General features: G+C 37.9%; 2 protein-coding genes across 4 annotated transcripts in view; both read right to left on the reverse strand.

Annotated features, from left to right (window-relative positions):
• LOC576021 (myotubularin-related protein 10-like) overlaps positions 1–12692 on the reverse strand; it is a 38772-nt gene extending 26080 nt beyond the window's left edge. The window contains exons 1-2 of the mRNA XM_030976452.1: positions 12599–12692; positions 4477–4564 (exon numbers count right to left, since the gene is read on the reverse strand). Of these exons, the coding sequence (XP_030832312.1) occupies positions 4477–4563 (87 nt within the window). The 5' untranslated portion in view covers position 4564; positions 12599–12692. The remainder of the gene's footprint in view (positions 1–4476; positions 4565–12598) is intronic.
• A 177-nt stretch (positions 12693–12869) lies between these two features.
• The window catches only part of LOC115920551 (myotubularin-related protein 12-like), a 40051-nt gene continuing 38211 nt past the window's right edge, over positions 12870–14709 (reverse strand). For 2 of the 3 annotated variants that reach the window (XM_030976454.1, XM_030976453.1), the window contains exons 6-7: positions 13108–13437; positions 12871–12960 (exon numbers count right to left, since the gene is read on the reverse strand). In XM_030976454.1, coding sequence (XP_030832314.1) covers positions 12889–12960; positions 13108–13437 — 402 coding nt within the window. In that variant the 3' untranslated portion in view covers positions 12871–12888. Of the gene's footprint in view, positions 12961–13107; positions 13438–14709 lie in introns of all 3 variants that reach the window. The other variant, XM_030976455.1, reaches the window with a different exon arrangement.

Consider the following 14709-nt stretch of genomic DNA (forward strand, 5'->3'; position numbering starts at 1 on the left):
GCTATCAAAGTCTTCAAAAATACCAAGGAGCCTCTTTAACTTTTTCTTTTAAGAATCCTACAAATGATGGGTATACCTAAAGCCTTCAGAACCCCAGGAGCCCCATTCCAATAAGTTTTCACTTGATTAAATGATTAGTTTAGGGATCAAAAAATTGTGCTATGCTAGGACAAATATCCTGATCAATTTCCATGCAAGATATCCTTCGGAGATAAGGACAGGAGATACACATTGAATATCTACACCAATAATCGTGGGGGCAAGAACTGGGCCCTGTTTCACAAAACTTGTCATCAGTGAGAATGACAGTTTTTGTTATAAGCTACTGAAATCCTTGCTTCTGATTGGTTATAGGCCGATATGTCACTGATTTTTGTCATTTGTCATTGAAAAAAGGCTTTGTGAAATTGGTCCCAGATCACCATCACCAATGCAAGGACTATTTCTTATTCCAACAAGCCATTTAATTTTCCTCTGCTCTTGATAGTTACCTACAGTAGGACAATGCACAAGGAAGCCATGATTAACATCAGTTTTGGTTTCAGCATGGAATCTACCACACTAACAAATAAATTATTAGGTTCTTGTGATTTCTGACCACTATTAAAGAAGACAGCTTTGAAAAATGGGATTGACAAGTAATTCATCATCCCAATGTTTTAATCTCTGAAATGCCTGCTTGGATAAAAAGTATGATACAGGGAAGTATCTGTAATCCTGGGGGGTGTTTCACAAAGATCCTAAGTAGAACTTAACTCTAAGTTGGACTTAAAAATTATGGACAGCCATTGGAGTCTTAAAATGAAATATATTCAAAAGCAGAAATTCGAGTATTTTAGACTTGTTATAAATTCCACATCCAGAACATGAAATCTCCTTGATGATAGAAAATATGAATGATTTGAATAAACAATTAATGCCTTTCAAAATAACTTTTACAAAATATTTTCAAAGATGCTAATGGCTTTCCATAATTTTTAAGTCCAACTTAGAGAAAAGTTCTACTTAGGATCTTTGTGAAACACCCCCCTGGTCATTTAAAAAAAAATGCTAATTTTCTCCCCTCTGCCCCTTCATTTGTTTAAAGCTGCATATACATGTTTCAAAGTGAATGCCCACGAACCTGTTCTAGTTCTCCGAACCCCATGGCTACTGAAATACTATTTTCTCTCTTAACTTCATCCTTGACGGTTGCCAAAATTAACTCCAGGAACCCAACTGGAAAATAACGGAAAACCAAATGTCTCACCAGGGACTGAAAATATCAGCCAGCGACACGTTTTCTCTCTTCTCCTTGCTTTGGTTCATTTCCATTGAAAGTGTTTCTTTAAACAAATACATGTTTTTCTTCATTTCGGGCTGGAAAAAACCTGACTTGCCTTAATGTGTTAATTATGTGGCCTTCCTGATCATTGAAAGAGTGTGTATCGGGATCCTAGTTTCCATGAAGTACACCTAAAAATGTCTCTTCTTCACCCTTCCCTAGTTGCTTCTCTGTGTGGAAATCTCTGGATTGTGTCAAGAAAGTTTTGCCTTTGCCAGAATTGCTTTGGTGAGGTTACGGAATGATTTGGGAAAAATATACAAGGTCTATAGATACTTCTTGTTGAATCCATTTAGGGGAAACCAACATATGTTGCGATGTTGCAAAATCTTCAAACAAAATACATCTAACCTATATTTGTGGTATGGTCAAATTATACTACGGTATTTAATGATTTTTAAATAGTCTTTGTTCGCAGAAATAATTGTCTCCCATTTTTACTCTTCACCAGGAGTATAGAAACCTACACTAAATAATGAAAATAATCTGACCCTGAAGAAGAATACAGTATACAAAGTGATTTTAATTTATCTACAAAGCCAGAGAGAGAATGAAAACAAAGATGTGTTAGCTCATACAAACTGACGATGAAAAAAAAAGGAAAAAATAATAAATATTATATAAATTGTGTACTTCATGGCCAAAGATAGTACAGCTGATGATATACATGTACATGTGATGATTCCGATGAGAAGGAGGATGATGATGATGTTGGTGATGATGATGTTGATGATGATGATGTTGATGATGATTATAATAATAATAATGTCTGATTAATGATGATTATCTGAAATACAGGTACACATAACATCACAAAAAATGTTACTCCCCAAAGGACCTTGCAATGAAAGATGCTTGCACAGCCAAAGAAAGAGTTAAGAATCCCAAAACAGGAAAGTTCTCCCACTTTAATAAAAGGAACGAGACTTGAAGGAACACCACTGGGATTTTCATGTAAAACTGAGATAACATGTTTCACTGACAGATGCATTACCTGTATAAATTAAACACCATGCCGACAGTAAACAAGCTTCATATCAGCATTAAGCATAAACTGTGCATATAGGAAACACTAATGTATTAAGAGAATTACCCAGAAGGGTAAGGCAAAAAAGGTAATTAAGTGCATCTGGGAATATTTCAACAAGCTTTGGAATAGAGACAATTGCCAATTTGTGTATATTGTGTGAATATTCAGGATTCCTAATTGTAAGCTTTTATACATCAAAACTGTTATCTTCTTCCTCAATATTATATTACCTACATGTAGCTTTGCCCCCTATCCACAAGTTATAAAAGAAGTTGCTATGTCATTGCTATGGCACTACTATTTCAGCAGTGCCATAAATACAGATATAATGCAATGTGTCAATTTCAAAAACTCCTTTTTTTTTCTTCTTCTGCCTTGTCTTTGAGGGTGTAAATCACGTACAGATATAAATCTAGTGAAAGTAGGAGTAAATTTGGATCCAATCAAAACTTCTCAGGACTTCACAGAACTATCGGTAAGACCTCAAAATTTCAACAGATTGTTCATCAGATGAAAAAGAATCAAGAATGACAGAGGAATACAAGATCGCATGGTTGACAATGCAGGCAAACAGAGATATGAAAGACTTGCTTTCCTATGACTTTTCTAACATGACATTTATGGATCAGTTAATGTATAAATTAAAAAAACATGATACGGAAATGAAGGGAAGACTGGCACATGTTACAAGGAGAAGCAGGAAATATAAACATTTACACGGTCATAGCATTCTCCTCAAGTCCTCAGGAAACCTGAGATCTTTACCAAACTAATGTCTCTTTCATGAATATAAATATGCTCAAGCACGTCAGAAAGTATTCATCCTTGAATTGAAACTGTACTACCAGTTCTCCAATCCATTCATTTTCATCCAATCTTCCATGATTTAACATGGAACAGAAGTAGTTAATACCAAATTACAGGCAGAAGGTCATGCAATGGGGGCATGCTGACTTGGAGCAAAAAAAAGAGATGGTCTCTAACCACAAGGTTCTAGGTTCAATTCCAAGTTGATGATGCAGTAGTGCCCTTTGCTTTACTAGGTACTAATTCTCAACTATCAAGTCCCTAGAGGTAAGACTTAAAGATGTACACTGTAGGTCCCCTGGTTCAGTATCTACAATCAAATACTTGCTTTAAATGCTTGCTTTCTTAGTAGTAGTTGAGTAAACTAAACCATCACCAAGTGTCTTAAGGTCAACAAACTTTGGCAAGTTGAAGGTGAATCACTTCTAAGGCAATGCCTCTACTCAGAATGAACTAGATCATATTTCTGTCATCCGAACTTATTCTCGTCCCAAAGAATAACATACCATAAAAGTACTTCAAATTGAAAGAAATCTCAAAATAGGAAGAATCTTCGAGGCACACTCGGTGGAGATTTACCAAATTAATTTCCAAGGCAGTTGTGTTGATCTACACCCAACACCTGATGGGTATTTTTGTGACATTGGGAATAGAAACGGAGGAACACATTCGCAAGCAGGTGATAATTAGCTGGTAAATGCCTGGACAGGATAGCTCGTCACATGCTAACCTTGCCTTGCATGGATTCAACAACAGCTGGGCGATCGGGAGCATACGTGTGAGGGAAGGATAGAGGCTTAATGGCGGAACACATGCAGACTATCGGGGCTGTGTAAAGAGCGTGTGCAAGTCTCATGAGAGGATTAACGTTGGCATAAAGGCGTTATCAAATTAAAAGTTTCATGGCAGTTTGGGCTTTGGGTCAATTAATGCAGAGTTTGTCCAAGAATAGAGATAGAAGCAATGGACACAGTTGGGTCTTTATAAATTACGTATGAGGTGAAAGAGAAAGAGTTGGGTAAAGTACCGTTCCCTAAATTCTAAAAATCTAAATTCTACATACCTGAACAAGTGACATGCATGTAGTATTCAATCTTATCTCACATGCATTTACATGTATTTATGACTCCATGTGCTTCAGGTTTTATTCTGTAAAAGCTATATGGTTGGGTTGAGATGCACAGAGCTACAAGTATATAAATGTAAGTGAGATATATATGAAATCACTTCTTTATTCTTAGGGAGATAATCTCTTGACATTTGAAGGTTTCTGAATTGAGTGTACTGGTACAAATACATCCACATATCTACTTACAGGTACTCTGCAATCTTCAAAGTTTGTTGATGCCTTCTTTAGCTCGTAGTCTGAACACGGGTCTGGTACCACAAAGAACTCTGGCATGCTGTGTGCGGAAGAGAGAGAGAGAGGGGAGAGAGAGAGAGAGAGGGGGGGGAGAGAGGTGGGGAGAGAGAGGGGGAGATAAGGAAATATTAGAGAAAGGATAAAGAATGGAAAATATAAAATCAAATTAATATATATATATATCTATAATCAATAAACAGGTGAAGCAATAATTTAACAATTATAAGAATTATAAAAATAAAAAAGTTCAAGGAACTGAAGGGGAAAAACACATAAAGTAATCAATTAACACTAGTGAACAAGGAAATAGAAATATAGTATCATAGTTAGACAAGATTCAATAGCAGGGTAGCAAAGAATTAAGAAACAAATTTTTTTTTAAAGAATAGAAATACTCAGTTTTTACATGTACATCACAGTGGAGGCCCCTATACTTACTTTGTCAGAGTTGAATATAAAATTTTCTTTTGATAAATACAAATATCTCTGCAACCCCCTTCTCTCTCCCTCCCCCTTTTCTATTCCTCCCCTACCCTCTCTCTCTCACTCTAAATAAGTAAACAGTATCTTATCTCTCATCTGAATCTAAATTCTATTGATATTCTGACAATGTTTGAGTGTAAATATACCTTTAAAGCTGGCTTTGACAGTCTTCTCTAATCATCACCTTATAATGCACCCCAAGAATGCATCCCTTTCCTTCTTACACCACACAATGAACCCCTAACCCAGAGGGGGCTACAGGTTCTATTTAGAGATGCTACAAATATTAGCAGGCTTCCTTCATAAAACCTACACATCCTCTCGCATTTCAAATTCCATTTGTACAATTTCCTTGAAACCTGGTAAATTGCCCATTTTCTGTCCGAAAGCAATCCAACGATTCTATTCCACACAGATGCATTTTTATTTAAAATAACACTTGTTAATAGAATGTGAAAGTGTATTTGTGTGATATGTAAATGTGTTAGATGAAATTGACACTACGTGTATGAACATGTAGCATCTCATTACAGCAATGTTTATTAAAGATCCATTTCTGTTTGTTGAACAAGGAAGGAAATTACAATTAGTTTCTCACATTCCCTTCGAGCTTGAGTGTTTCCTGTAGTGCACAAGGATTGTATTTTGTCCATCTAATGTAACTTCTACACTTAATTCAGGTGGGAAGAAGCATGACTACCAACCTATTACAAGGTTTACAATCATTAATGAATTCCTTCCATTTTTGCCCAAAAGCCAACTTTTTGAGCCAAATGTTTTAATGTTGCATTACCCTTTTTGGCACCTGTCACAAGAAAGAACTTGCCCTATAAAGCATTCTTATTGTTAAGTCTCCAAACTTGGGATCAGCAATATGCATGTTGTACTAAGTGAGAATTGGTATTGGGTACGATTCATATCATAATAACGTTCACATGTACATGTAACCTATAGAGGGTGTACTTGAAGTGCGAGTGACAAAGCCCAATTATCAAAAGCAGCATGGTTTAAATAGAGATGACAGACAATAGGAGTGCAAGCAGACAAGGGGATGACAAGACCATGCCAAACACCTCCCTCTATCAATGAACGCTAATTTCCCCCTGTCTGGTCAGGAGACAATAGCCAGCAAAGGATTGTCTTACGGCTCCAGGGGACATGAGGGTGTCAAGACCACAGAGTCTCGTTGAAACTCAACAGAAATAAATGCATTATGGAGAGTACTATCCCCACCAGCCATCCAAGAATATCATAGGGAGATCTCTCTGTGGTTATGTGAGCATTTGCCTCTTTTTCTCTGTAAAGCATAAACATATACATGTACATGTACATGTACATGTACATGTAACAACAAGGTCTTTTCTCACTAGCAACACAAGAGAGATACAAGTTGATTTTGTGTTTGTTTTTTTGTCATTTGCCTCTATTTTTTAGTCTTTTGCCTCTTCTAAATGTAAAATATGCAAACCACCAGGTTTCCTTTCCCTTACAAAGTAAAATTCCATGACAAATCTTGTGATTATTCCTTTGGCTCATCAACGTGAAAATATCTCCCAGCCAGGTCTTGAGCGTATCTTTTTCTATGCACTCCACATTTCCTTCCCGTTCATCAACATTTATGCCTTGTGGTATGTTGCAGGAACGAAGAAAATCATTCTGTTCTTGACTCTTCCTGTATATGAGGAAGGTGGAATATTATACAGGGACAATATCACTCTCCAATTAATCTTTATTACAAAATTCAAAATATATTTCCCACAAAATGTTACCCTGTTATCATAATGATCATACTCCTATAGAGAAAGTTAATTGAATATACAAAGTGATAGATTTTCCGTCATTGTTTGCCTTTTTTTCTTCAGAGAATATTTTACAGCCTTATGAGTTTGTTAGCTTTAACCATAGGGACCGCTTTTTTAAAGTATTTTAAGTATGAAATCGACGGGTGTTTCCAAAGCGGTACCGCCTGATTCTGACGGCGCTGCCTCCCTAACGCATGGGTAACATCCTGTTAACGCCTTGACGTTCCCATAACGTCCTATAACGGGTCCATAACGTGTCCTTACCTTCACAGTAGCGTCATATGAACGTGCCATTACCAACAAATTTACTTTTGTCACCGTGTGCCACCGTTTGTCACTAATTATTGGGTATATATAGAGGGGTTTCGTCAGATGAGCTTTACTTTTTCTTGTCATGACGTCAGCAGTCCGGGGACTCGCTCACAGGACGCTCCGAGCGGTGAGGGGACGCTAAGTGACTGGTAGGTGGCTGCTACAAACCCGGTGCACACGTTCGAGACCCGGTATGGGCCTGGTATGGAAACGGCCAGAAGATGGCAACGAAACGGTGAAAAGATTAATTTTATGATTTTTTTTTTGCGGCCGGGGACAAGTTCGCTCAAAACCCAACGTTCTGGACTCCATTCTCCACGTTCTGGAGTGTGAGAGCTCCATAAGAGAAAGGGTCAGTGAAGGTTTGAGCAAAATCCAATTAAAAATAAGAAAGTTATGAATTTTTAAAGGTGCAATCGATCAAACATAAATTGGCAACTCTCTGTGATATATCTTGCAAGCTTCCCTCTCATTTGCTCTGTACTAAAAAAAAACACCTCTATTTAAACCTTTATGTTTCAATAAATGAATAGATCAAATATCCAAAGGGCTAGACATTCATATTATTCTCCAAACATATTAAAAGTCATGAAGATGCTGATTAAGAGCTTTAATCCACCACCTTTACATCATAGTGTAACTCTTAGCCCTGAAACCATTTCCTTCTTTGCTTATGCTTAATTACCCATAGATCACGAACAGGTGGCAGCACCGTGACAAACTAGTTTCACAAGAAACTCTCTTATTTAACCATTAATCTCTCTCTCTATCATAAGAAGCTATAAAACTTACTTTCTTTCTTTTGTTTGCCTTGTGAGACGATGTAATATGAATGTACTTTACCTACATATTGTTATTGTGTAGAAAAGAGAGTGTGAATGGTGCAGAAAAGATTGTGGGGCAATTGGGAAATTTTGGATTGTTTTGATATTTTAAGTATTTCTGAACATTTTCCTGCCCTTTCTTTGGACAGTTCAATCTCTGAATACTTTTCTGAGACATTTACAATACAAACTTGCCACCAAAAACAAGGTGAAGTCATGTTTATAGCTGTAAACAAAAATTGCATATTTTGTAACCTGCATACATGTACACAGGTTTACAATTTCACCTAGCTCTTAAATTCCTTTCTCAGCAATATCAAAATGCAAATTTTATTTATCACTCTACAATTATTTGTCAAAAGCATCATTGTTGTAATCCACAGGAAATTACTTCATCATCCCATTGACTGCATCCCAATGGGTTCCTTCCCATCATCACTATCACTATTCCTTTCCCAACTTTAACATTCAAATAAACTACCCAAATCACAATCCAGGCAGAACCAAAACAACTCTCTGTCATGTAACATGAGATCATCCGAACGTGCAAATCTCCCCTAAAACTGACAACTGCCTCGCTTCTCTTCGTTTTGATATATCCAATGACAGATCCTGGTGTAAAACAAACTGCAGGATTACATTTAATCTCCGCGCATGATCCGTCATTTTTTCCTCCGTGTCTCTCAGCGCCTATGTTGTCAGAGAGGAGCTATATTTAAATGAAATCTTGCTGTGATTCACGCAGGAAGTGGATCGTTCCGTGTTCGATTTCAACTCTGGAGTTGCTGGAACGAATGTATAAATGGTATTCGAAAATAAACAAAAACAATATTGATGATACTGCCACGAACAATCATGAGTATGATCATCATGATCGTGACGATTATTATATTTTATTTTTAAAAAATCCTATTTATGCACTTCAAGATAATACTTTACAATGGTTTTGTACTCATGGTTCAAGTTCCATGTTTTTTTGTTTTTTTTGTGTATGTCCTGTTATGAGATAATTTATGTCCGATTTAGATATAGCTGAAAATGAATGACCCTGTCTTTGTACGTTTCCATTATAAATTTGTGCTGATAACATCCTTTGTTTCATTTTCTGCACAGGAAATGTAACACGTGAATTTTTTTGTTATTCTCTTTCTATTAAGTACAACATTTCAAGATTCATAACATTAAAGGTGAAAATAATTACCATCTGCTAGATAATGACAACAACCATCACAAATGATTGATTATGTGCTGGTAATAGCAAGTCATAATAACATTTGAGTATGTTTTGGTCATGATCCACCTTTGGATGTAACGAAACATAAAAAAGCTACTGATCTGAAATTAAATGCATACAAATTTGTCAGGGGGAAAAAAATGATAATGTAAGTTTCATCCTAGTCTAGGGATCTAATTTATTGTTCATCTCTCATTTTCTGAACATTCCATTTTTAGAAAAAAAAAAAAATCTTACCAATTGCTTAGAATTTAGAGCACATGTATTAACAACTAAAATCAAAGAAATCTGATCAATTGCTTTTCAGGCTTTGTATTCACTTTCGCTTTCAACTTAGGATTTTGGTAACATCCAACAGAAAAACATTCATATTAAAAAGTAATGATAATGCGAACAGAACATTTAAATGAAGGAAACTTTCTTCCCTCCACAATTTTTATTAGATTTGAAAGAAAATTAACCAAAGTGAAATGAAATCCATAAGCAACAGTAAAATATCCTTCAATTTGAGCCAATTTCCTGTGTGGCCACACATCCCCCATCGACTGCTGTCAAATGATTAGGAAAAAAGTGCTTTGTTCTTTATTCAATTACCCTCCTCCTATACATGTATATATATATTGAAAAGCAAGAGCGACCTCTTAACACATCGGGTTTAAGCAAGGGCTGTTAGAGTATTGCAACGATATTACTTCTGACAGTGGGCGCTGTTAGGATTAACACAGACTGTCCGGTAGGTGGTGCGAAGGGGGAAAGAGGGCAGAATAGTTGTACATGTACCCCCACTCCCCCCATCATACACACATAACCAATTAAGCACATACCCTGGCACAAACTTCCTAATGCACTCTTGTAATGTGCATGTAAATGCAATACAAACTATATCGCATACCTTCTTTGATATTCTTTGCATTTCAATATGATATTTCTTGAAGACTTTTTTGAGTATTTGCTCTGGACTGTTTTTAACGTTCCATATGGTTCTCACCGGGTCCATAGAATCCAATAACAAAATAATGAAAAAGAAAATGACACAAACTGTGTAGGAATGACTTCTCCTTTTTTAATCCAGAAATAAGTCTTTTTCAATCTCCTGATAGAATATAACAGATTTCCTTGGAGGTATTTTCTGTAAAGACCTATTTTTGCAGAGCTCATTTTGAGACTTGCCAAAGCTATATTCCAAAATACCAAAGCTAAATATAATCACTCCAGATTTTAGTGTATTTTTTGTTTTCCCAGATATATGTAATGACATTGAACTGATCTGATCTATTTGGCACACCTATCAAGCTAATCTAAGCTTGGATACGGTCACAATGAAACCTTCTAAGGGTCAAAGTAGGGTCTGTGCTTGCAGACGGCCAGAGAGTTATCCCATGTTGCAAGTACAAAAGGAGACCGAGAACAGACCTTCTTTTCCCTCGTGCCATCACCACTGCCGAAGCAGCATCGTCTAGCTAGCGGAAGGAGGGATTTAATCAGGGCTGGCCCGAAATATTGGGTGGCACGGTCAAATTGATTATTGGTGCTCCGAGCTGCCAATTTGGGTTTGGGTTAATCTCTAGCGACTGGCTACCTGGTGGCTATGCGGAGAAGAGATAGTGGGGAAGGAAATCCTGCAGGGAATTGTATCTTGATTGGTCAGATGCCGTATCAAAGCAAGGTTAAAGAAACAGTTCAGCTGTTAGAGGACCGAAAGGATGTTAGCCCTAAATACTTTGTACAGCTCTTCTCCTTCATGTGACACCAATTTACTTTGGACCAATGTCTTTGGTGTCCTGTGAGACCTTCCCTGGGACTTGTGTCTAAAGTTTCGTAGCAAGATACTCACACCAACATGAGCGCAAATACTTTCCCCAAATGAGTCTGAGACCATTTCAATACCCTTGCTCCTCACCTTTTGGAATGTGAGATAACTATACAGTGACATATTACATACTCTGAACATGACAGACAAAGGAACATTCCTTCACTGCTATTGTGTAAAACAGGTGTCACATGCATATTCACCTGTCCTACACATTTTTACATAATAGCAGCGAAGGGATGTTCCTTTATTTACCTGAGGAACTGTATATTTTGTCCGCTTTCTTTGTCTGTCATATTCATAGTGATATTACATACTCTGAACATGATTCCTATAGCCAATACAATAAAGTATTGTGATTTCATCCTGAAGTTGGTAAACTTATAATGATAATAACAATAATAATACTCAGTTTTTATATAGCGCTTATTAGAATCACTATAAGTTGAAGAAAGACACATAATAACCAAATGTAGGTTCATCACTTACTGTTCTTGAAATGCGTCCTAGATATTTATTCCCCTACCCTATTTAATCACATTACTCTAACTTGTCTCAAAATGATAACATAATATATCAGAATGTGTTAGGATAGGGGTATTGAGCAAGTAACAAGCAGACCCCTTCTCTGGACAATTTACAAATGAGTAAGCACTTTCATGTTCATGCACTTTTTATTTATTACTTTTACTCTCTGATCCCCTTTTTCGTCCAATATTTTTCCGATCCCACCCTAGTGAGCCCTGTCAATTATATCATTTCCTGGTCCCATGTTTTCATACCTTGCAGAACACACATGGGTAGGTCTTTTCCACAGTCTGTTTGCTTTAATACTGGCTTCGGTTCCACCTTTCTCCCGTGACCTCCATTTTCTGAACTTCTGACCTCATGACCTTCCCACCTCCAGGTATATATATCTTTCTTCAACTGATATACCCAATCATCATCTTAAATGACCAATTTAGTCTTCTGATTTCTCTTCAAGGAGCATTTAAAACAAATTTCTGACTTTCTTACTGCTTGATTGTAAAATTGCAGTCCCCATAGTGATCCCATACCGGCAAATCTTTTGGTAATATCTCGGCCATTGCGTAAATTCAAGTTGTTTTTTTTGTCCAGTGTCAGTCTATGTCATTCTCGATGGTACAACTAGGATGTATATATCTCTTCAATATTTTGAACTCTGTCCTACTCTGTTCAGTGCCTTGTTAATCTGGTGTCGGCCTCAACGGTGTAATTGGGGTGTACATGTATATGATATATATTTGACATTTTTAACAGTATCCTTCAATATCGTCTCTTTAGCTGTACCTGCAATAGCCTACATATATCTAGCTGAATACCAAGGTCCTTGTCCCTGTCTTATACATGTAAATTAAAGCGATTGATCCAGATTGATCCAGATTGATCCAGATTGATCACACATTCTCCAATCAATCAAAAACTCATGAAATCCAACCTTTTCAGTACAGAGTTGTGATTGAGGTCAAGTTGATTGAAATCAATCATAACTCTTTATTAGACAGGTCACTGGTTATCAAATCTTACCTTTTGGGAACAACTCACCTCCCCTCCCCTCCAACCCACCTACTTCTCTATATTTTCTCACCTGTCTGATAACCTGAAGTCTCGGTTGACCTCCGTGACCCGGACGTTCCTTGCCCCCGTCCTCTTTATCTCACCTCCTACCCATCTTTCCCCCTCCCCTCCCCTCCACCTCTCCCTCCAACCCACCTACTTCTCTTTGTTTTCTCACCTGTCTGATAACCTGAAGTCTCGATTGACCTCCGTGACCCGGACGTTCCTTGCCCCCGTCCTCTTTATCTCACCTCCTACCCATCTTTCCCCCTCCCCTCCCCTCCACCTCTCCCTCCAACCCACCTACTTCTCTTTGTTTTCTCACCTGTCTGATAACCTGAAGTCTCGATTGACCTCCGTGACCCGGACGTTCCTTGCCCCCGTCCTCTTTATCTCACCTCCTACCCATCTTTCCCCCTCCCCTCCCCTCCACCTCTCCCTCCAACCCACCTACTTCTCTTTGTTTTCTCACCTGTCTGATAACCTGAAGTCTCGGTTGACCTCCGTGACCCGGACGTTCCTTGCCCCTGTCCTCTTTATCTGTTGCTCCCAGTCTGCTACCCGTCTGAACTGGGGTGTCCTCCCGTGCCTCTCCCGATCCGGTTTATTCGGCGGCGGGGGCGGAGGCGTGGCCGATATTCTGTCACGGTACGGCGTGTATTTAGGCTGAGGATGGAGGAGTCCCTTGATGCGGGTTCCGCTGCGGACGGGTAACGCCTTCTTTGCTTCGTGTCCGTTTGTGAGAGAGTTGTGAGTGGATTCGGTGCGTTTGGGGCGCGAGTTGGGCGAGTTGGATGGAAGCTCAAAGAAGAAGGCAAAGAGAAGTTGTGGATTGGTCGGGAAGGCATGATGCAAGATTGTGTTGATCATCTAGACATGACAAGATAAAAAGAATAAAAGTCTATTAAACAAAATTCATCTTAATTCTATCATAGCTGGATAATTCTCTACTTATCATAATTAAACATGTTGAAATATCATATCTTTCTTATATTCCTTCAAACTCTATGTGATGTTAAGTAAGAAAATCTTAACCTTTCTCAATACATTTCTCATTATAGGAAAATATAAGTGCAACTTACGAGCTGACATTTTTTTAATGAGGATGTCATCATGTTTCATTGTGAGAATACTATCCTAATCTGTACATAAACTATGAGACATTAATCTTCATCTAAGAATAAATTGCCACTCTTCAGACAATGTAACCTCTCTATACCCTTCCACCCTTATCCAAAATAATCCAAAACCAGTTGAAAACCTGCCAAGATTGGTGTCTTTTCACTTTACAGACCAAAATCGAATCAAACACTTCTTGCACCACAAGACGAGTTTCTCAATCAGGGTTATGCATTAGTCACCCTCCCGTCACTCTTCATGTCCTTAGCCAGGGCAGCTAGGAGGTGGGGGTTATCCCCCTCTCAGGAAATTAATTACCCACATGTCTCCTCACATGGTCGACTTACTGCCCAAGAAGCCTCGTTTGGGCCTCTGTGGAGTAGTTAGGAAAGCTTCTTTTCTTATTCTTCTTTGCTGATCGCACAGAGATGTCAGGAAGAAGACTTTCAGGTTTTAAGTTACTTATATTCTGTACTTACATACAAATGTTTTTCAATACACAAACCAGCTTTATTTGCTGACATTCTTTCAACTGAAAAGCCCAATGGTCTTCAATCATTCAACTAAAAATGTAAAAACTTTAAAAGACACTATTACAGGTGATGATTTTTGTTATTGAATGATCGATAATGAACTTCTTCTCCCCGGTGTGTATTGAGTCTTTACAGACGTGTATCAATCAGATAAGATCATTTACGTCTGGAGACCGACCTTTAAACGTTATCATCCGAAAGACGTGACTCAATTTCAAACCTGCGTCCTCGGCTGAATCAGTTTGTAACTTCCATTGTTAGCTGGATTACAGGCGCATGCCACAACGTGTACACCATGTACATTTATTACAACAACAGATTGAAGAGTTCATTTGATTTGTGAAGTTAATTAGAACGATTTCTCTATACACGATCAAGATTTATTTATCTTGTGAAACTTCAGCTTACAAACAATAGCAGTCATTATTAGACGACTGGCAGCAAGCCAAGCTGTAGCTGGGAGAATGGCAGTCTCTCTGACTGTCAAACT

Source organism: Strongylocentrotus purpuratus, unplaced genomic scaffold, assembly GCF_000002235.5.
Source record: "Strongylocentrotus purpuratus isolate Spur 01 unplaced genomic scaffold, Spur_5.0 spur5_scaffold_9, whole genome shotgun sequence".
Taxonomy (NCBI): domain Eukaryota; kingdom Metazoa; phylum Echinodermata; class Echinoidea; order Camarodonta; family Strongylocentrotidae; genus Strongylocentrotus; species Strongylocentrotus purpuratus.